This window comes from Osmia lignaria, chromosome 13 (assembly GCF_051020975.1).
Source record: "Osmia lignaria lignaria isolate PbOS001 chromosome 13, iyOsmLign1, whole genome shotgun sequence".
Classification (NCBI taxonomy): domain Eukaryota; kingdom Metazoa; phylum Arthropoda; class Insecta; order Hymenoptera; family Megachilidae; genus Osmia; species Osmia lignaria.
In genome coordinates, this window is record NC_135044.1 from 4,579,155 (window position 1) to 4,600,301 (window position 21,147).

General features: G+C 40.1%; 4 protein-coding genes across 6 annotated transcripts; 3 read left to right on the top strand and 1 right to left on the bottom strand.

The window, feature by feature from the left end:
* Positions 1 to 4,064: 4,064 nt before the first annotated feature.
* Positions 4,065 to 11,969, top strand: Pi3K92E (phosphatidylinositol 3-kinase 92E). The gene is made up of 11 exons (XM_034319539.2): positions 4,065 to 4,945; positions 5,047 to 5,505; positions 7,712 to 8,143; positions 8,228 to 8,658; positions 8,724 to 9,020; positions 9,089 to 9,367; positions 9,537 to 9,806; positions 9,887 to 10,201; positions 10,354 to 10,816; positions 10,893 to 11,771; positions 11,833 to 11,969. Exons 1-10 carry the CDS (start codon positions 4,802 to 4,804, stop codon positions 11,022 to 11,024), a joined length of 3,222 nt encoding a protein of 1,073 aa, XP_034175430.1. The 5' UTR covers positions 4,065 to 4,801; the 3' UTR covers positions 11,025 to 11,771; positions 11,833 to 11,969.
* On the bottom strand, positions 5,547 to 7,492 carry Spindly (spindle apparatus coiled-coil protein 1 spindly). The gene is made up of 6 exons (XM_034319550.2): positions 7,050 to 7,492; positions 6,691 to 6,973; positions 6,495 to 6,615; positions 6,107 to 6,416; positions 5,877 to 6,033; positions 5,547 to 5,802 (listed from the first exon to the last, which is right to left on the bottom strand). Exons 1-6 carry the CDS (start codon positions 7,304 to 7,306, stop codon positions 5,725 to 5,727), a joined length of 1,206 nt encoding a protein of 401 aa, XP_034175441.2. The 5' UTR covers positions 7,307 to 7,492; the 3' UTR covers positions 5,547 to 5,724.
* Positions 11,970 to 12,173: 204 nt separating the features above from the next.
* Positions 12,174 to 15,816, top strand: LOC143306006 (protein white). 2 transcript variants are annotated; one of them, XM_076691612.1, is made up of 11 exons: positions 12,175 to 12,743; positions 12,979 to 13,204; positions 13,275 to 13,585; positions 13,665 to 13,863; positions 13,996 to 14,134; positions 14,204 to 14,534; positions 14,611 to 14,742; positions 14,810 to 15,038; positions 15,117 to 15,222; positions 15,303 to 15,474; positions 15,540 to 15,816. In XM_076691612.1, the coding sequence occupies exons 1-11, from the start codon at positions 12,645 to 12,647 to the stop codon at positions 15,642 to 15,644; spliced, it is 2,049 nt and encodes a 682-aa protein (XP_076547727.1). In that variant the 5' UTR covers positions 12,175 to 12,644; the 3' UTR covers positions 15,645 to 15,816. The 2 variants fall into 2 exon arrangements, with proteins under 2 accessions (XP_076547728.1, XP_076547727.1); XM_076691613.1 differs by lacking the exon at positions 15,540 to 15,816 and having other exon boundaries at positions 12,174 to 12,743; positions 15,117 to 15,241; positions 15,303 to 15,442.
* A 356-nt stretch (positions 15,817 to 16,172) lies between these two features.
* Positions 16,173 to 19,829, top strand: LOC117601950 (protein scarlet-like). 2 transcript variants are annotated; one of them, XM_076691614.1, is made up of 14 exons: positions 16,174 to 17,004; positions 17,083 to 17,131; positions 17,193 to 17,242; positions 17,324 to 17,463; positions 17,546 to 17,716; positions 17,846 to 18,084; positions 18,138 to 18,327; positions 18,395 to 18,432; positions 18,510 to 18,618; positions 18,735 to 18,962; positions 19,029 to 19,164; positions 19,232 to 19,337; positions 19,414 to 19,514; positions 19,586 to 19,829. In XM_076691614.1, exons 1-14 carry the CDS (start codon positions 16,848 to 16,850, stop codon positions 19,759 to 19,761), a joined length of 1,890 nt encoding a protein of 629 aa, XP_076547729.1. In that variant the 5' UTR covers positions 16,174 to 16,847; the 3' UTR covers positions 19,762 to 19,829. The 2 variants fall into 2 exon arrangements, with proteins under 2 accessions (XP_076547730.1, XP_076547729.1); XM_076691615.1 differs by lacking the exon at positions 18,395 to 18,432 and having other exon boundaries at positions 16,173 to 17,004; positions 18,138 to 18,368; positions 18,513 to 18,618.
* Positions 19,830 to 21,147: the final 1,318 nt, after the last annotated feature.

The window sequence follows — 21,147 nt, forward strand, 5'->3', positions numbered from 1 at the left end:
AATTTTATTTCAATCATGATGCGAGCCGAAACTTTTTAGTAATTTTTTATAATAAACAGATTTTGTGATAACTGATAATTGTAATTGATTGGAAATCGTTTGTGGTTTACAAATATATCATTTTCATTGTTTGTGAGTGAATAATTTCTTAATTATTTACAAGTTTGTTTTATAATAAATAGTTGTAGTGCGCATGCGTTACAGATCCGGTCGTACCCATTACTATCCCGAACAAGTGAGTTTCACGATTTGTTCATTTTTCGTTCTTATATTTCGCTAGATCCGGTCAAACCCATCACTATTCCGAACAAGTGAGTTTCACGATTTGTTCGTTTTTCGTTCTTATATTTCGCTAGTTGCTTCGGGGTTCCTGACACCCCAGGTAGCGTAACATCGGTGTCACGGGTGGTACCTTGGGGTCTCAGACACCCCGAATGCCGTAGTGTCGGTAAGCAAAGAGTGTCATCGGTGCTTCGGGGTCCCTGACACCCCAGGTAGCGTAACATCGGTGTCACCGGTACCTCGGGGTCTCAGACACCCCGAATGCCGCAGTGTCGGTAAGCAAAGAGTGTCATCGGTGCTTCGGGGTCCCTGACACCCCGATGCCAAAATGTCGGTATGCAAACAGTGTCACCGGTGCATCGGGGTTCCTGACACCCCAAGATGATATGTCGATATGCTGAAATAACCAATGGTGCTTCGGGGTCCCTGGCACCCCGGATGCTATATTATTGGTATGCAAAGATAGTCACCGGCGTTTCGGAGTCCTTAACACCCCAATATGATATCAGGACGGTACGTAGACGGCGTCATTGGCGCAGCGGGGTCCCTAACATCCCTGGATAAAATCAGGTCCGTATGAAGAGGGCACAACCAGTATAATTTTTTTCCACAGTTTATTTAATTTACTTCATGTACTTTTTTTTGCTTATTAAATAAGCTCATCGAAGGCGAATAACATTTATAATTATATTCCTCTTCTGGGTCTCAGCTGAGGACCTCATTTATTTTACTTTTTCCAGTTATTTATATAATTTTATCCCTCATTATAGGCCAAGACTATCTCAGCACCCCTTCCATCCCTGCATTCCTTCCATCCCAGCATTCCTTACATTCCTGTAACCCTTAAATACCTTTTTTTTTTTTTTTTTTTTTTAACGTGGTGGAAATCTTCAGAAAGACACCTCCAGTCCCCCTGGGGAGGGGCCGGAGGTAGTGTGGGATTTTTACCCACTAAAACCACCACGGTGGCCTGCACCAGTGTGGTAGGGAGGGTGCTTCGACCCTCCGCCATGTGCCAAACTCCGCCGACATCGGGGGCCACACCCGATGCCGGCGCTCTTCGGGCCGCGCGCAGTGGAGACCGGGGCCCCAGCCCTGAACCCCTACGGAATTCCATTACATCCCTCGTTCCGTTACATCTCTGCATCCCTTACATCCCTGCATTCTTTCCATCCCTACATTCTTTTCATCTTTACATTCCTTTCATACCTACATTCATTTCATCCCTATGTTCTTTTCATCCCAACAATCTTTTCATCCCTACATTCCTTACATCGCTTCATCCCTTACATCCCTACATTATTATCATCCCTACATTCCTTTCATCTCTACATTCCTTTCATCTCTACATTCCTTTCATCCCTATATTCCTTACATCTCTTCATCCCTTAAATCCCTACATTCTTATCATCCCTTAAATCACTACATTATTATCATCCCTACTTTCTTTTCATCCGTACATTCTTTTCATCCCTCCACTCTTTTCATCCCTACATTGTTTTCACCCCTACATTCCTTACATTGCTTCATCCCTTTCATCGCTTCATCCCTTACATCCCAACATTCTTTTTATCCCTACATTCCTTTCATCCCTACATTCCTTTCATCCCTACATTCCTTACATCTTTGCATCCCTTATAATTTATATATATTATAAAGACTGCTTCGAGTAAAGGTAAGTAAAGGTAAGTAAAGGTAAGTTAGTTCCTTTTTTCTAGGGGCGCTATTTTTTCGAGAATTTCGCGAAAATTTCGAAAAAACAGCGCCCCCTAGCGGCAAAAATGTGAACTACAATCTCGACCTCGAATCAGCGCCATCTGGTTTTTGAAAAAGGAACTAAATCAAGCAGAGATTTTGGCCCTCTGGCGGCAAAAATGTGAACTAAAATCTCGACCTCGAATCAGCGCCATCTGGTTTCGGAAAAAGGAACTAAACCAAGCAGAGATTTTGGCCCTCTGGCGGGAAAAATGTGAACTAAAATTTCGATGTCGAATCAGCGCCACCTGGTTTTGGAAAAAGGAACTAAAGCTTGCTCCATTTCTGGCCCTCTGGCGGGAAAAATGTGAACTAAAATTTCGATGTCGAATCAGCGCCATCTGGTGGCGAAAAAAGGAACTAAACCTTGCTCCATTTCTGGCCCTCTGGCGGCAAAAATGTGAACTAAAATTTCAACGCCGAATCAGCGCCCTCTGGTGGCGAGAAAAGGAACTAAATTTGTAACGATTTCTTACTGGAAAAGATCTTATATAAGGGATATAAGGGATATAAGGGATGCAGGAATACAAAGCATGCGAGGATACAGTGAGTGGGAGTAGTCCCTGCAAGTTCAATGAAAGGAATGAAGAAAATAAATAATTGCAAAGGGAAACTTTGGTCCATAAAGAGTAGGAATAGGATAACCAATAACTGGGAAGGGTGGTCCCTGCGAGGCCCATAAAGAGAAATAAAATAATAAATAATTAGGAAGCGTGGATTTGTTCCATAAAGTAAAATAAAATAATTAATAACTGAAAAGGGTGAACTTTAGTCCATAAGGAAGGATAAAATAATACATAACTGGAAAAAGTGAGGCGAGGCTCATAGGGAAGGATAAAATAATAAATAAAAAGGGCGGTCGGCCGAGGCTTAGAAGAGAGATAAAATCATAAATGTTATTCCTCTTTGATGAGCTTGTTAATAAGCGGAGAAAATAAATAAAGTAAATTAAATAAGTAATTAAATAGTACTAATTAATAATAATAATAAATAAACTCCGAATAGAAATTAGATGTATACGTATGTTTGATAGGTTGATCCGCATCCCTCGGCGGTCGCTATAAGACTGAGGAGGTTACACCTCGTTCTAGGTCAAACTTCTCTTATTGGGAAGGAATTACTGTATAATTCTGGTTTGTAATTTATTACAGATTAAACAGTTGTTTAAATGATAAATGATATTGAATAACTAAAATGATAGAAGAATTTATGTCAATTAAATAAATAGCAGAGAAAAGAAATTACGAATATTAAATAAATAACTCAGAAATGAAATTGGATAAATTAAATAATAACTCAGTTGCTTTTTTCAAATGATTTATTTACCAAAGTGCATGAAGTGAATACAAGTTTGTCAAACAATTAGAATAATAATTGTTCAGTTTTGTGCTGCTTAAAAAAAATAGAATCAAGTGAAGTGAAAATTGGGTCTTTTCAGATATCAGTTTGAGTTGAGGTAAAATAGTGACTGGTAAAACAGGCACGATTATAATACTGGCTGTGCTCTCTGCATGCAGATCTAATCTCATCTGGGGTGTCTGGGATCCCCTAAATCATGACTCCTGAAAACAAAGACATGTCCAGTCTTCTACATCTGTAGTCACTGAGTCAAATTTGCAGTCACACAGGCGCTGCTAGCGGAAAACAATAGTGCTCTCTATTGAAACGGAGCTGAAGCTACTTGTCGATTTATTGATCGATTCAGTTTTATCTGGTTTGGAAAAATCGATCGATAAGTTGTTGAGTAGTTTCCGCTGGTTTTGTATAGATAGCGCAATGGTCGAATTACTGATCAGAACTCTTAAAAATATTTAATTTTAGAACTTTGTAATTAAAACTGTTGTCAAATAAAGGCTTTATAGCGAATCCTGAGATATCTTTTGATTTTATAGTAAACCACTCTTTATAGCTATTAGTTTCAGCATCCATAGATAATGGAATCTGTAGAACTAATCCAAGTACTTATCATTCTCATAAGCCAACATTCCCTCCTCGAACAAGGTATAAACTATTGCTGCATAATTAGCTAGACGCTGCTCCCTAAATTAAATGTACTTTATTACTCGATTCCTGAGAAACTATGAACAAAGTATAAAATTTATAGGAAACAGTTCAGTTGGCATATCATCCAATAGAAAAACAGACTATTTCTTAGTTTACAATGCTCATACATGTGACCATGTAAGTACATGCATATGTGTATATAGATGGTGTTCGCAAAATGCATTTGTAGAAATAATGGCTGACTAGTGGCTGTAATCGCACACAAAAGCAAGCAATTGTGCGGATTTCATTCGTAATTTGAGTGAAACAAAGTTTTGCTTTGTATTAAAGTAAACAGTAAACGACAATATACAGTTTCTTGTTTTGAATCGATAACACCAATACCTAAGTAGCCATGCGAGCTTACTGGTTTGCCTGAATTTAAAAACGAGTGAAATTTCGAATAAAATTTAAAATTGTATATGTATATACATATACGTATATATACACGCATGCATATCCATATATGTATGAATGTAAAAATGAAGGGAAAAAAATTCATAAAATAGGAACGTTTACAGTGAGACCGTTTTCTTTATGATGAGATTTTTTGTCACCCAGTTGGATGGAGACACTTTGCTCGAAAGAGGAAAGATAACTTTGGTCGCGATGCGACTTAAACGGTACATTTCGCTTTTCTTTCTCAAATTAACTATATTCGAGCTATTTTTCTTCGTATTTCATTGAATTTCTTTAAGTACTGTTTGAAACATCTGACATCATGGTACATATACCAAGCGCGTATACTTACAATTTTTGGGCAAAGTCACCCACAGAAGTCGTTGAACTGACCTGTTTGATGCCAAATGGGGTCGTTATACCATTTGAAACAAATCGTAATATTACTTTGGCTGAAATTAAAGAGGTGAGTAATGTTCATTGAAACATAACAAAGATATGTTTTTTTCTTGGTACTAAAATGAATAATCCAGTAAACAAGCAATGACATTATAAACCTTTACGCAGGACTTGTGGGATGAAGCTAGCAAATATCCTCTTCATGGTACATTAAAAGATGCTCCGTCCTATGTATTTTCATGTATCAATTCTAATGCAGAAGCAGAGGAGCTACGAGATGAAACAAGACGTTTGTGCGACATAAAACCATTTTGTTCTGTGCTGAAAGTTATAGAACGTGAAGGTGTTAAAAGTGATAGAAATCTAGACTCACAGATTGGTCTCCTCATTGGGAAAGGTTTGCATGAATTTGCGGCATTGAAAAATTCAGAGGTGAACGACTTCAGGTGGAAAATGCGTGTATTAGGAGATGAAGTTGCAATGGCAAGGCAAAAAAAGTCTTGGATGGAAAAAGTACGTTATCAGTTTCCCACGAGATTAGCTCCAACCTCCACTGTACCAAAAAATATTGAATGTCGATTAAAAGATGGCAATATCGTCCTTGTCACTAAATTTGAAAACACCAAGGTAAGATGAAAAATATTTCTATTGTTCTAATAATAATTGCTGATAAAATACCTATATACATAACAATAGCACAGGTATAACAATATGCGTAAGGTTTAATTTAGAGTATTTCTTTGCAATTCGGGAACCAATCAGATATTTACAGATGATATTTGGTTTAAATCTTTAATGGAATATTTCCTGATCATTTCGTTGTATCATAGTCGAACACGTGAGATTTTATTCATTTAAAACTGCGCATTCTTCATCATTCATAAGATCCAATTTTGATTCTGCTTGTATAGCAGCAATTTGAGCCTGTGAAACATATAAAACGATTACTCAAGACGAGCCTTTACGTGCGTAAAAATCTCGTCAACGATAATAATAACCTCCAACGTGAAAGCTTTATGTCGCCAGTATTGCAGCTGTTTAATAGTGTTTAGTTTTGTTTCCTCTTGCACCAACATCTTCGTAGAAAGATCCTCGATTTTTATTCGTAGTTGATCCATTTCTTGGTTTTTAACATACATCAAAGTCTGACAATACCTACAATTGCAAAATAAAGGCAGGGAACACTAATAGATGCAGAAGAAGTTTCAATAATTTAAACTGGTCTTACTCAAAAGATGCTACATCGGGATAATTCTCTTTTTTCGTATTGTTGTTCTTGATTTCCAATTTCAATTTGTTCTCAAGATCTGATATCCTGTTTTTCAACTTTTTAATTAATTCATCGTTCATTGCTGACATATCATCAGCATCGTTTTCCCATTTTCTAAGCGCCGCAATGCGTTCTGCTCTTAGCATTTTGATCTCTGTAGCTTGTAATTTATATAGACGTTTCATTTCTATGTACTTTTCACGCATTGTATTCATTTTGTCGATTACGTTACGCCGACGATCTTCTACTTCGGCAAACAATGAATTACCTGCAAAGAAGAACACTATGAATTCTGTGTAATAATTGGACTGAAACAGTTGAACATTATTGCTTTCTTTTTACTTGCCTTTACACGTGTTGGGCATAGGATCTGATTCCAAAGCTGCTTTTTCAGCGTGCCTTAAACTAAGTTCTGCACGCATGTCTTCTAAGAGCCTGGCTTTTTCATGTAATTGTTCCTTTATTTCCTGTACATAATAAATGACCAAAATTGAATTTCTATATTTTACTTTTAACAAAAACGTTAATAATGTATCTTTTACTTTAGAGTGATGTTCAAGTTCATTGCACCGGCTTTTCAATTCTTCAATTGTATCCTCTGCATTTTTATACCTCTCCTTTTCTTCCTCCAGCATTAATAAAAGTTCTTCGATTTGATTGTTTAAAGAAGTATTGGCAGTTTCAAAAGATGCGTTTGAAAGTTCATCAGCAGCTGTCGTTACACATTCAGTTTCTAAATGCTGATCAACCTTTTGTTTTAGTTCGTCGATTTCCGTTGCTTGATTTGAAATTGTGTTTTCATATTCTTTTATAATATTACGATGCCTAAAAGGGGAGAGAAAAAGAAGAAATCAGAATAGCGTAAGGAAAGGTTAATAGTATATAAAAAAAATAAATTTACTTTTCTTCCATTGCGAAAATGATTTTATCCTTTTCCGAAATTCGTTTATCTAGAGTACGTTCGAGTGTTTCGTTCGCTTCTTGAACCTCCCGCAGCATCGTTTCATTTAATTCGAGTTTTCGCCTTAAGCTGTAAACTTCTTGCCGGTGTTTTTCATTTTCTGTTTTTAATAATGTCCAGGAACGTTTACTAATTCCTTCAGCATTTTCTTCAATATATTCTTCGGTCTCTTCGTCGATCAGTTTACTTGTCGACATATTTTAGGATTTAATTTTGTTTTGTATAAAAATATAAATAATGATCCGAAGATCGATACGATTTCGACCGTTACTCGATGAACTGTGTCGTATGTATGCACGAACTGTTAGACATCTTTGTTAGTATTTCCCCCTCCCTTGTATTTTATTCTTGCTCCTGTGCTACCTTTTCTTTCCTTTCTCTTCCTCTCTTATTTTCTCTTTGTCCCCAATGTCATCCCCCCCCTCCAAAAAAAGAGGGTAGAATGAGTGCTAAAGACGAAAAGCGCTATAAATTAAAATTTTTTAATCTTTAGAAATAAATTCCTCCTAAGAATTGTATACTTGTTTTGCAAGAATGATTTAAAAGAAGAAGAAATAATATGTTCGAATGTAACAAAAAATGTGAAATTGTTTTATTTTCAGACGGCCTTCACGTTTCAAACATCACACACCACAACGCCGTATCAATTATTGGTAACAATTTTAAACAAACGAGCCAACACCTTGATGTCTAGGGGGCATCCGAATGATTTTACCTTAAAGGTTTGCGGACAAGAAGAATATTTAATAGGAGATTATCCTTTGATACAGTTCAGTTATATACAAGATTGTCTAGCGAAAGACATTACTCCTACGTTGGTCACATTAAGCAGAGATAGCGTCTCTGTTGATCAAGAGAACACTGTAGAAAATGCAGAAGCGGATGCATTGCAACGTACAAGGCCTTCGTTTTCAACGTTAACCCTTCGGAAAAAGGGTAAACATATATCGGCTTGGAAAATCGAAGAACCGTTCGTTTTCACAGTTAATGCAATATCGCGGCTGAATTGCGATGCCGCTCATCGCACCGTGGAGGTATAAAGACAGTTAAAAAGTTTGTCTTGCTTATTTATTTTAAATCGTTCAAATTACCTTTCTTTGTTATTGTCTCTTTTATAGATTGGTCTCCAAGCTGGCCTTTTTCACGGTGGTAAATCTCTGTGCGAAAGTCAGAAGACTAAAGAAACCGTCGTGAACGCCGATGGTAGCTGCGAGTGGGAAGAAACGCTAAGGTTTGACATTAAAGTGCGGGACATACCGCGAATGGCTAGGCTGTGCTTTGTTCTATACGAAATTAGCAAGACTGCAAAAGGACTGAAAAGTCGTAGATTAGTTAGGGATACTAAACAAGAGTTTTTTATAAATCCGTTGTGTTGGGCTAACACGACCATATATGATTTTAAGTCCCAGTTTAAAACAGGAGCGATGACTCTTTACACGTGGACGTACGCGGAAGACATGCAAAACGACGATCTTCTTCATCCCCTTGGAACGGTCGTGTCGAATCCTCACATCGATAGAGCTGCTGCTCTGATGTTAACGTTTCCAAAGTAAGTTAACCTCCACCCAAATGGCTCGTATCTTGACCTGAGATATTTCTTTGATATACCTTCAGTTACGGAAAGGAGAAGTCCGTTCTTTATCCGACACCGGAGAAGATGGTGGAGTACGCGAGAAAATTACGGGAATCGTCTGCCGAACGTTCGATTCAGGAAGAACCTGATCAAGAATCGGACGTTGGTAAACAGCTCCAACAATTGGAGTTACTGAGATCGTTGGCAGACAGAGATCCGTTGCACGAGCTTCACGAGCAAGAACGTAAAACAATGTGGACGTTGAGACATCACTGCCTTCTAGAAATTCCTACGCTTTTGGCTAAGCTGTTACATTGCGTGGAATGGAATGATCATAGGTGAGGAATCTGAATGTTTAACATATCTACCCAACGATTATTTTCATACTGATTCTGGATGTGTACAGGGAAGTAGCAGAAGCTACAGCGCTTGTACAGCAGTGGCCGAAATTACCGGTCGAAAAGGCGCTTGAATTATTGGACTACGCTTACGCCGATCAAAACGTTCGAAGTTTTGCCGTCCGTTGTTTGATGGACGTTAGCGACGAAGATTTGAGCCTGTATTTATTGCAACTGGCCCAAGCATTGAAACACGAGAATTACTTATCCTGCGAGCTAACGGAGTTTCTTCTCAGACGCGCGCTCAACAATCGAAGAATCGGTCATTTTCTGTTCTGGCATCTTAGGTTTGTAGAACGCGGAGGACATATCGTGTATTAGGTATTCTTACTTTGTTTCTTTAATTTCGGCTGGTAGCTTTTTTTCAGTATATCGAGTGGCAACAAGTTAACGAGTAACAACGCCGTTTTGCAATCTTTCCATCTTTAGTTGGTATAATAATTTCTGTTCCATTAGATCAGAGATGCAAGTGGGCGCCGTGTCCGTTCGGTTCGGCTTGATATTAGAAGCCTACTGTAGGGGAAGCCAGCAACACATGCGATCGTTGTTTAAACAAATGGAATGCTTGGGTAAATTGAAGTGCGCTTCCGAACAGATCAAACAACGGAAAGATCGGAAAGCCGCATTGCTAGGTTTTCTAGAATTTATTCAAGAGCCTCACTGCCAAGAAGCGCTCTCGAACGTACTGAATCCGTTGGATCCTAGTTTTCGATGGAAACGTATCAAGTGAGTTGTACAGGTTTGAATAAGATTTCACAGAAAACTCTGTCGATTAAATATCACGTGTACCGTTTTTTCGTTTACAGAATCGAGAAATGTAGAGTAATGGATAGTAAAATGCGACCGCTTTGGCTCGTTTTCGAAAATACCGATCCGTTCGGTGACGATATTTACTTGATACTCAAACACGGGGACGATTTGCGACAAGACATGCTCACGTTGCAAATGTTACGAATCATGGATAAACTATGGAAGAGAGAGGGTCTGGACCTGCGGATGAATCCTTACGGTTGTATATCGACGGAGAATCGAGTTGGTATGATCGAAGTGGTACTAAACGCGGAAACGATCGCGAATATTCAGAAAGAAAAAGGCACGTTCTCGGCGACAGCCGCCTTTAGGTACGTTCAAAGAAAACAAAAGTTAAGCAAAACAAATTTAGGGAAAGTAAAAAAAAAAAGAAGGGGGAAAAAAAATTGCAGCATCTTATAATACGACGAAAAGTTTATCTCTCTGTTTTCATCATTTCCTTTCTACTGGTTAATCTTCATAGACGAGGTTCTTTGCTCGCTTGGCTGAAAGATCATAATCATTCCGAGGGAGCGTTGAATAGAGCTATCGAGGAATTCACGTTAAGTTGCGCGGGTTATTGCGTGGCTACGTACGTGCTCGGGATTGCGGATAGGCATTCGGACAATATAATGGTGAAGAAAACTGGTCAACTCTTTCACGTTGATTTTGGTCACATACTTGGCCATTTTAAGGAGAAATTTGGGTTCAGGCGTGAACGCGTGCCGTTCGTGTTGACTAACGACTTTGTACATGTGATAAACAAGGGTCAAACGAAAAAGGGGCAAGCTGTTGAATTTCAACGGTTTCAGAATTATTGCGAGCAAGCATTTCTCGTCTTACGCCAGCACGGTGGTTTAATATTGTCTTTATTCGCAATGATGATATCGACGGGATTGCCTGAATTATCCTCGGAGAAAGATCTCAACTATTTAAGGGACACCTTGGTATGCTAATATTTCTATCGCAATATTTTTACTTCATTGTCTCTCGACTGATCAATTTATTTTCTGATTCTATCAGGTACTCGAGATGTCCGAGAGCGAAGCGCAAAAGCATTTTAGGAGTAAATTCGACGAGGCTCTATGTAATTCGTGGAAAACTTCGTTGAACTGGGCCTCGCATAATATGTCGAAGAACAATAAAACGACATGAATGAATACGATCGAATAGAGAATACACGAATCGAGCATGAAAAGGACGCGACAGAGGAACTGAATAAAGCGAACGAAACAAGATCAAAGAAGAATCGAGGAGTCGTCGATACGCTTATTAACGAACAAGCCTCCTCGTATCACGTTAACGTTCAAACGTTCAAGATAGAATGTTTGATAAAAAAGAAGCGAGAGGAGACGAAAGAGAAAGAGTGATCTGTGAAGGTGATTTATCGTTATTCACCGTCAGTTGCCTTTCTCGTTGCTGCATATGGTACCAGCGCATCCATACATGGGTACACGTAATTCTTCCCTTTTTATTTTTCTCTCCGATCTCCTCGTCCTGCGCGGGTGTGTTTGCACGCGCCCGTGCGTTCGATTCTTTTGTAGATAAACCAAATTTTCCCGAATTCTCTTTGTCCCTTTGATCAGGCGGACGGAAAATGGAAGCGAAATACGTATACAGTACATATCATCGGCCGATATTTAAAGAAACAGGGGATTTTCAAAAGGAGTAAACGTCGAAAGTAACGCTTCGTGACACACCTGTTTACACCGTATCAAATTAATGTCGCAGTATCGTGACTGTGTCATTCGAGCAGCAGTTGTATCATTTTTCCATACGAGGCTAGATGGGATCGTTTGTTTGATGAATCGGACAAAGCAACGAGATGAATCTTGGAAATTTCAAAACCCTCCTCCCAAGTACCGTTGTATCGATAACAATAAACGAAGTTATTCTTCATCTGTGTGTATTCATTAAAACTCCTGTATATCAATCGCCACAATGTATCGTTACCATTTTTCAGCTAAACGAGACAGGGAAGACGGAGGTAACCCGGGGAAATATTTGCAACGAGTTATAAACGAATTACAGGTAGAAAGAACGAAGATGGGGATGCGACAGAAGATGATTATCACGAGTGTAATTGCGAACGTGAACAAGGCCGTCGTGTGGATTCTCTTACTTCGTTATTGGCCGCCGGTCGCCGGTAAGTCCGCGGATCAGCGGAGTCGCGTTACATAAGTTGACACGACGCGGAGGAACGACAAACAGAGATGGGTGACAGACGACTACAGGTGGGAGAGGAGAGACGAGAGAGGAGAGAGAGGAGAGAAACGGCAATCCGAGAATGTTGTGTACTTGCTTTTGCGGCTAGCACCTAATCGTTAAGCTTCTCTACCACGATATGTACCGAGTTGCACGGATCGAATCATCGTACCTTTACGAAAAGCGTTGTTTTCGACGCCGATTGTTCATACGTTGAGTTTCTTTTACAACCCGGCAGATCCGAAGAAATCGAGCGACCGCGATCGGTAGAAAACATCATTCCTTTCGTTAAACAACGACTGTAAACGCGTTCTTACCTTACGTCGAAAAAAAGAAAAGTATCTTTATGCGGGAAGGTGATTGCGTTTTGTCGCGTTAACGCGAAGAATCGTAAGTTGTGCGCGTCGGTGGTAGAATTCGATAGAGGGATAATCAAACGATATGCGAAAGTGACACGCAAAAAAGGAAGAGAAACATCTCGTCGAAGCTGTCGATGTTTCACGATAAGGGTGCTTCGCGAGGAAAACTGTAAACGCCGATCGACCCTTTGGTCGGTAAACTGAAAGCAAAATGACCACGGAGGAAACGGAACCCTTGATTCCCTCCAAAGTGTCGACTCCCTATGGGAATAATAAACTACAATCCGTCTCGTACAACGCGATCTCGTTGGTAAGCAATGTACATATGTCAAAGAATGATGTAAAATTTTCTTCTTGCTTATTTGTTCGTTGAAAATTTTATATACGTAACGAGTGTATAGTGGGTGTACCTGAACACTCGGTGAAACGATGAATTATATAGAAAGTGACAATTAATAATTATGTAATTAAAAAAACGCGGACAATATACGTCGCAGAGAAATATTGCATTTCATTTTTTTTCTTTTAATTATTCATTATCGTAGGAAGGAACGAGTTCGACGTCGTTCAATTTGAAGCCCATCTTGCGTGGTTCGAGCGGAACGGTAACCCCGTTAACGTCGGCGACGATACCGAGCCGTTCGGAAAACGAATCGATTACGTATACTTGGAGCGATTTGAACGTGTACGTTGCGAGGAGGAACGAGAAAATGTGGGATGCTTTGTTCAAGAGGAAGAGACCGATCGAGCAAAGGCATCTGTTAAAAGATGGTAACAGATTTGATGGAGATTCGACGATATTGAAAGTCGAACGAATTTTTGAATTGAAATTTTGTTACAGTGTGTGGTGTAGCTTATCCCGGTGAATTATTGGTGATTATGGGCTCCTCTGGTGCCGGTAAAACGACTTTACTGAACGCTCTAACGTTCCGTTCGGGTCGCGGGGTGACCGTGTCCGGTGTGATGGCCGCGAACGGAAAGAGGGTGTCCTCCACGATACTGACATCGAGAACCGCATACGTGCAACAGGACGACCTGTTCGTCGGCACTCTAACCGTGAAGGAGCATCTTCTGTTTCAGGCCATGGTACGGATGGATCGAAAAATCCCCATGGAACAACGAATCGATAGGGTGAATCAAGTGATCAACGAGGTACTTAAGCGTTACTAATATTGCGATCCCCTCGCAATACTAATTAAACTGTTCTATAACATATTTTCGTTTCCATCAGCTCGCTTTAACGAAATGTAGAAACACCGTGATCGGACAACCGGGACGCATCAAGGGCCTCTCCGGAGGCGAGATGAAAAGATTATCCTTCGCGTCGGAAGTTCTTACCGATCCACCGTTGATGTTCTGCGACGAACCGACCTCGGGTCTCGATTCTTTTATGGCGCACCAAGTGGTCTCTGTGTTGAAGGCATTAGCTGGTAAGTGAACGGTTTATATATCAGAGGAACTTTTGAGGTAATATCGCGTATTGGTCTTAAAAGATAGAGGAGAGTTTTTCAAATACATTGATATATATAGTTATTATATTACCTAATATCGACCACTCGCAGCACGCGGCAAGACGATCGTCGCTACGTTGCATCAACCCTCCTCGGAATTGTTCGCCCTGTTCGATAAAATCCTGCTGATGGCCGAGGGAAAGGTAGCCTTTATGGGCACAGCGTCGCAAGCTTGCACTTTCTTCGAGTCGTAAGTAAAAATTTTCTATTTGAAAATTTTAATTAATCCTTTGAATATTGATTAACCTTACGTTCCCAGGCTCGGCGCCGCTTGCCCAAGTAATTACAACCCGGCGGATTATTTCATTCAACTGTTAGCGGTTGTGCCGGGTCAGGAAGCGTCGTGTCGCCACGCCATAAACACCGTGTGCGACGCCTTCCGGAAGAGCGATCACGGTATTAAAATCGCGCTCGAAGCGGAAGTGGTGAACGGGGAATTCGAGGATTCCCTCCGAAACTCCAAGCACCCGGAATCTCGTTCGCCGTACAAAGCAAGCTGGTGCGAACAATTTCGCGCGGTTCTATGGCGGTCCTGGCTGTCGGTGATCAAGGAACCGATCCTCGTTAAAGTTCGTCTCCTGCAGACTGTCGTATGTGTCGTCGCTGAACTCTCCTATCTATATACTGTTCTTTTACCTTTTTATAAATATCGTTCTTCTGTTGTAGATGGTGTCGCTGTTGATCGGAATCGTTTATTTCAACCAGCAGCTCGATCAGGACGGTGTAATGAACATCAACGGTGCTCTATTTATATTCCTCACCAACATGACCTTTCAGAACGTCTTCGCCGTGATCAACGTAAGGATTCTTCAAACGGGACCTGAAATAGAAAATACAATTAGTACATTTGATTTTTGATCATCAGGTTTTCTGCGCGGAATTGCCGATATTTCTACGCGAGCATCGAAACGGTATGTACCGTACCGACGTGTACTTCTTGTGTAAGACACTCGCGGAAGCGCCCATCTTCGTAGCTGTGCCACTGCTGTTCACCATGGTCGCCTACCCTATGATCGGACTGTATCCAGGGGTTGATCACTTCTTCGTTGCTGTTGGTATCGTCGCTCTGGTTGCTAACGTTTCTACTTCTTTTGGTAAGTTAGACCTACCTCGACTACCTTGTTGATACAACGTTTCTTTTATCGTGTTACACTTTCGATGAATACTTTCAGGCTACCTGATATCCTGCATCAGCAATAATTTATCCATGGCGCTGTCCGTTGGTCCTCCAGTGATAATACCGTTTCTATTGTTCGGTGGATTTTTTCTGAACACAGCGTAAGAACAAACGTTCGAGGTAAAGATATCCGAGTGTACAAGTGCATTTTATACGGAACATGTGTGTGTCTGTGTCACAGATCCGTTCCGTTCTATTTCGAATGGTTCTCCTATCTGTCTTGGTTTCGCTACGGTAACGAAGCTCTGCTTATCAACCAGTGGTCCGAGGTGGAATCCATAGCGTGTACGAGAAGCAACGCGACCTGCCCGAAAACTGGACGGATGGTGTTGCAAATGTACAATTTTAAAGAGGTTCGTTTATTGAAATTCAATGGGATACGTTCTTAGTTTCTTTTCATTAATGTTATTGTTTTCAGGAACATTTCTACGCGGACATCGTTTGCCTCTTCTTCCTGATCGTCGCGTTTCGTTTCCTGGCCTTCCTCGCTCTGTTCTGGAGGACCCGGAGGAACTCTAAATAGCGATGAAGGAGCTGCTGTGTCTTCGGCAAGAGAAGATTTCGCACAAGCAGCGTCCTCGATCAAACGCATTTCCCTTATTTCTATACTCGTTGTACTTACTTTATCGAAAGTATGTATTCATTGTTATTTCTACCATCTATACACAATAACTCAATTAAACGGTGTTTTAAAAAACGAGCGTTTCGTATATCATTTATTACTTTTCCTCCAGTTATTCCCTATTCCTGATTAGTTTCGATGTAATTCTGGCTGCAGAAAAAACGGGGTGCGTTCAGCTCTCGTTTGCTTTCTCGTTCCCAGTGGTACACGCGTTCACCGCAAACTAGGGTAAGAAGAAAAAAGGAAAGGATGAAAAAATTGGAAAGAAGAGGAGGAGGCAGCCTGCTTAAAATTCTCGGTATTTCCTTTACGCGCACCCATGTACTAACACGCTTGACAATCGTTGACCACCCTTAGGCTCTTCGATATCATTGACAAACCGGTTGTCATTTACACCGTGCGAGCGCGTTACTCTTGCCGGGTAGAAAATCAATGAGAAGAAAAAGGATTAGCAACGATTCGAATCTTTTCGAACTTGTAAAAGTTACTTTAGAAAGTATCCCTTCGGGGAACTGGCATCCGGGAGGATTATGAAAAAATAATTGAACGAAGTAAAAGATATATCAGTGGTCGGGACGAGAAATTTGTATGACGTAAAACCTTGCAGCAGGCATATACATATAGGGTTTCCGTCTTCGATTACGGTAATAACGTCTAATCCAGCGGCTTCGTGTCGCCTCGTCTTTCATTTTTCAACCAGTAGCGGTTCAATAGTGGTCAAGTTAGTCGAGACAATTCGCGTCTGTTTTTAAAATAACAGTATATACATTTTGCGAGAAAGTCAAGATGCTCTTACATTTTCTATTCCTCTCGTTGTTCACGAGCGGTGATCATTGACGCGGTCGGATGATCCAAAATCGAGCAGGGTCATTGATCGCGCGAGAACTAGAGGAACGATCTTTGTATCTAAGACGTATGATTTTCAAGGCTCTGCTCGCTGAAAGGAATAAAGGGAAAGAAACAGGAGACACGCGGTAGCGGCGGCGACGGCGGTGAGTCGAGCGACTGGGTGGTGAGAAGCATCGGGGACGGTATTCATTGTCAGTAAGAATCTCGTTTGCGAAACGATCGTACCGCTTCTCCCGATCATTTTTCAAAATAACAATGTACGCTTCGAAAGAAAGCGACGATTGGTCTAATAACGAGGAGAATCGTAGGAGAAGAGAAACGATCGACAACGTGACTCTGTCTTGGAGGGATGTGTCCGTGTTCGCGATGGATCGCGGACGAAGAAGCGTGTGCAAACAATTGATCGACAACGGTGTGTGATTTGATTTATCGAAAATTCTCATCGTAAGATTGAAAATTTAGTAATCTTCCGATCGATCCTCGATTTCAGTGCGCGGTATGGCAAGAGCTGGCGATGTGACAGCGATAATTGGTTCAAGGTAAGCTTGCTGTGATTGCAACAATGCGCTTAATTACCCTCGCACCTTTTCTTCAATTTAGCGGAGCTGGCAAAAGTTCGTTGATGGCGGCGTTGGCTTTTCGCACCGGCAGTAAGTATATTCATTCATATACGTATTCTTCATTTTCTGGATAGTTGATTCCATTTTTCGATTATCTTCCTTTCTTCACAGCTGAACTTTTGGTACGCGGTGATATAAGAGCGAACGGGATCCCGGTCGATTCTTCGTACATGATGCAGAACAGCGGATACATGCATCAAGAGGACATGTTCGTGGAAACGATGACCGTGATCGAACATCTTTGGTTTATGGTACAGGATTTAGGAAAAGGCGAAGAAATCTCAGCCTCCGGTTCTGCCGGTACTTCTTCTCATCTTTATTCCGTGGTTGTAGGCTCGAATGAAGCTTGATGGAAAGACAGGAGTACAGGATATTCGAGGAACTATTGATCGATTGGTGAACGATGTCGGGTTAACTAGTAGAAGAGATGTGCGAATCGGTAATGGCATCGACGATAAATTGTTATCTGGCGGAGAAAGGAAGAGGTTGGCCTTTGCTACGGAAGTACGATACATCCATGCATTTCGTGTCTCATCTTCTTCTTCTTCTTTATTTTTTCATTTAGTTCAAATTTTACTTCATTTTCCTTTGTTTCTGCTTTGTTAAGCGTCAAATCTTGCCGGACCTTTTCAGCTGTTAACGGATCCAAAAATCTTGTTCTTGGACGAGCCAACCACTGGACTGGATTCCCATTCAGCAAACTGTTTAATTACCCAGCTGAAGAGTTTCGCGGCTAAAGGACGAACGGTACTCTGCACGATACACCAACCAAGCTCCGCCATATTCGGTTCCTTCAACCGGATAATCTTGATCGGCGATGGACGAGTGGTGTTCGCTGGACAAATCGATCAAGCGATCAAATTTTTCGCAAGGTACTAATTAAAAGTTCAATCGCAGTTCGATAATTCATTCGTTCGCTTTACAGTCAAGGCTACGAGTGTCCCCGCAATTACAATCCTGCCGATTTCCTGATAGCAGTCGTGTCTTCCGGTTCCAAACACGAAGATGGTCAAACGACCACGCGGAAATTGTGCAATTTGTTTTTAACCAGCGAGGCTTCCAACGAAATCGATTATATTTTTCGAAGGGAGATCGAATCGGTGAATTCTTTCCATGTACGCGATCATATAATTCTTCCTCCTCTATTTTTCTATTTGTCACGTTTCCTTATCTATATTTTAGCCTAGCAAGGAATTACCTTTCAACGCTAAAGATGTCGCGTAAGTATCTTAAGAAATTTCAATTTATTCCTTCATTGAATTTCATGAATCTTTTCTATTCCCTGATATTTGTATAGGAGGAAAGGATCGCGATACTGCACGCGACTTTATTGGTTGGTTTATCGAGATTTCCTGCAAGTGTTGAGAGATCCATCGGTACAAATCGTCAGGATACTTCAGAAAGTGGTAAGCGAATGACTGGGGTACCGAAGGTAGGCGGACTCGATGCTTTCTAGAAGGAAAACAGAAAAGAAGACGAGGAGATCGAATGGAAATGAAGTAAAGACGCTTGAATTGAATAGAGCGTCGCGACGATCGCTGGCCTCTGCTTCGTGGGCTCGGTGAATTTCGATCAGCTTGGAATCCAGGCAACCCAGGGGGTGATTTTTATTTTGGTATCAGAGAATGCGTTTTTCCCGATGTACGCCACGTTAGCTTTGATACCGCAAGAATTGCCGCTTCTTCGAAGAGAATACCGGGATGGAATGTACCCGGTTCATCTGTACTACGTCGCTCGTCTGCTTTCTTTGGCAAGTAGATTTCTGTAATTAGTTGTAAATGGTTTCTATCGGTTCCTTTCATTAGTCGGATTGCAGATACCCGGATTGATCGTAGAGCCGCTGTTATTCGCAACGATAATATATTGGCTGGCTGGTTTGCGAGAAACGGTCGAAGCATTTGGATTGTCGTTGTTGGTTCTCCTGCTGACGATCAACGTGTCTACCGCCTGTGGTAAACGTTTCATTTCCATTTTAATTTTCAATTATTCAATTATGTATTCAAGGAATCGTTCTTTTAGGATGTTTCTTCTCGACGGTGTTTGAAAACGTACCATTGGCGATGGCGTACTTGGTACCTTTTGATTACGTACTTATGATCACTATGGGTCCCTTCGTTAAGCTTGGGTACTTTTAATCTTATTCATTGTGATCCATATGTAAACAGAGTAACAAGATTATTAATATATTTTTTATATTACAGATCACTGCCAGTGTACATCGGATGGGTGAAATATATTTCTTGGTTACTACATTCTAGTGAAGCGCTTAGCATTCTTCAATGGAACGACGTACACAATATATGTAAATGTCGTTAATAAGAGGCAGAGTGTAATTAGTTAATTAGTTGATCGTTCCTTTTTTCATGTTTGCAGCTTGTGAAACAATCGATCCGGAATTGCCGTGTATCACCGAAGGATTGCAAGTTTTGCAACGTTATGACTTTGATGAGGATCACTTTTGGATGGACATGGTGCTAATGGCAGTAATTTATCTTATTTTTCATGTACTGGCTTACGTTTGTCTTTGGAATCGTTGCCGATGGAAATAAGGTGCTTTGATATACGCTTCTAATCAACGATATAAAATAAAAAGTATCATTCGCTTTATTTCTAATGTATCTAGAAAAATGTAATAAAGATCTACTTATCTTCTTTTTACAATCCTGTTCTTCTTTTGTCTATCCGTTTTTTTTTAAAGAATGATCTGAAATCATATATCAAATTTTATAATTTTATAAATCAACGCTAATTTTTATTATATTATCGTCATTCGTTACCGTCGCGAATTTTATAAAATCATTAATAACTCTTCTGACAAATAATTCATACTCCCGTCATTGATTTTGAATCTATATACCCATGGCTATTTTCCAGTATAGGTTTTGTAAAGATCTTGCCAGTAATTAATTAATTATAACGATTTTTATGTCCACCATAAATTAATGTCTACTACTTACTTTTATAATTCGATCCTAGCGCCATCTCTTTAAAAATAGCTCAAACTACTCGACAATTTACCGACTTCCGTATGGTAAGTAGCTTCCGCTGCTTACCAACAGGCAGCGCTTGGTAAGCTGTTGAGTAGTTTGAGCTGCTTTTGTATAGATGGCGCAATGGTCGAAGAATAAGTATACCTCCTCTTTCTTTGGTGTCCGAAGACAGACTGACGCTCTTTAGTGCGAAGCGCTTATATAGAGTCCAAATTTAGTTCCACCACTCTACCGCTAGATGGACGGTCATTTTACTGTCCATAAAATGCACTATTTTTAAAATATCAATTTCCTCATTTATAGCAAAGCGTGAGACCATTTTTTGAATTATATCGTAATTATAGAAGGCTCTAGATTTTCTAATAACACCAAAAAACTATTTATTTTCCGAAAAAATGCAATTTTCTGTTTCATTAATTTCTACTGCTCAATCACGTTGACGGTACAATTCCCCAAGTCTGCGTAAATTGAAAATAAAAATACATAAAAGTAATGATAGCATAGTCCCAGGTTATGGTAATCTAACGTTTATAATTGCAAAAAAACGGAGGACGTAAAATTACACACGGGGATTCATATTTCTCGTGGTGAACGTTTTATTCAATTACGATAATAATCGCCGTTGTCGCAGTGAACGATGATGAATAATAATAACCGTCGTAATTTGTAATAACTATAATCGTGGTAAACGATACGGGAAAATAGAATTGCAACTGCAATAATAATAATTAACCCTTCACTGTTTCCATCGGTGATCGATCATGATTACGATAACAATAACGAACAGCAACAATCGAACATACAATCAAAGCGTCTGCGATTTGACAATAATTAAATAATACGATCGCGAGAAATGATGGATTTTCTTTGTTTCTTAATTTTCTTTTTATACATATGATTTATGCGTATTAAGGTGTATATGTATATACATGGTGTAAAGTAAGT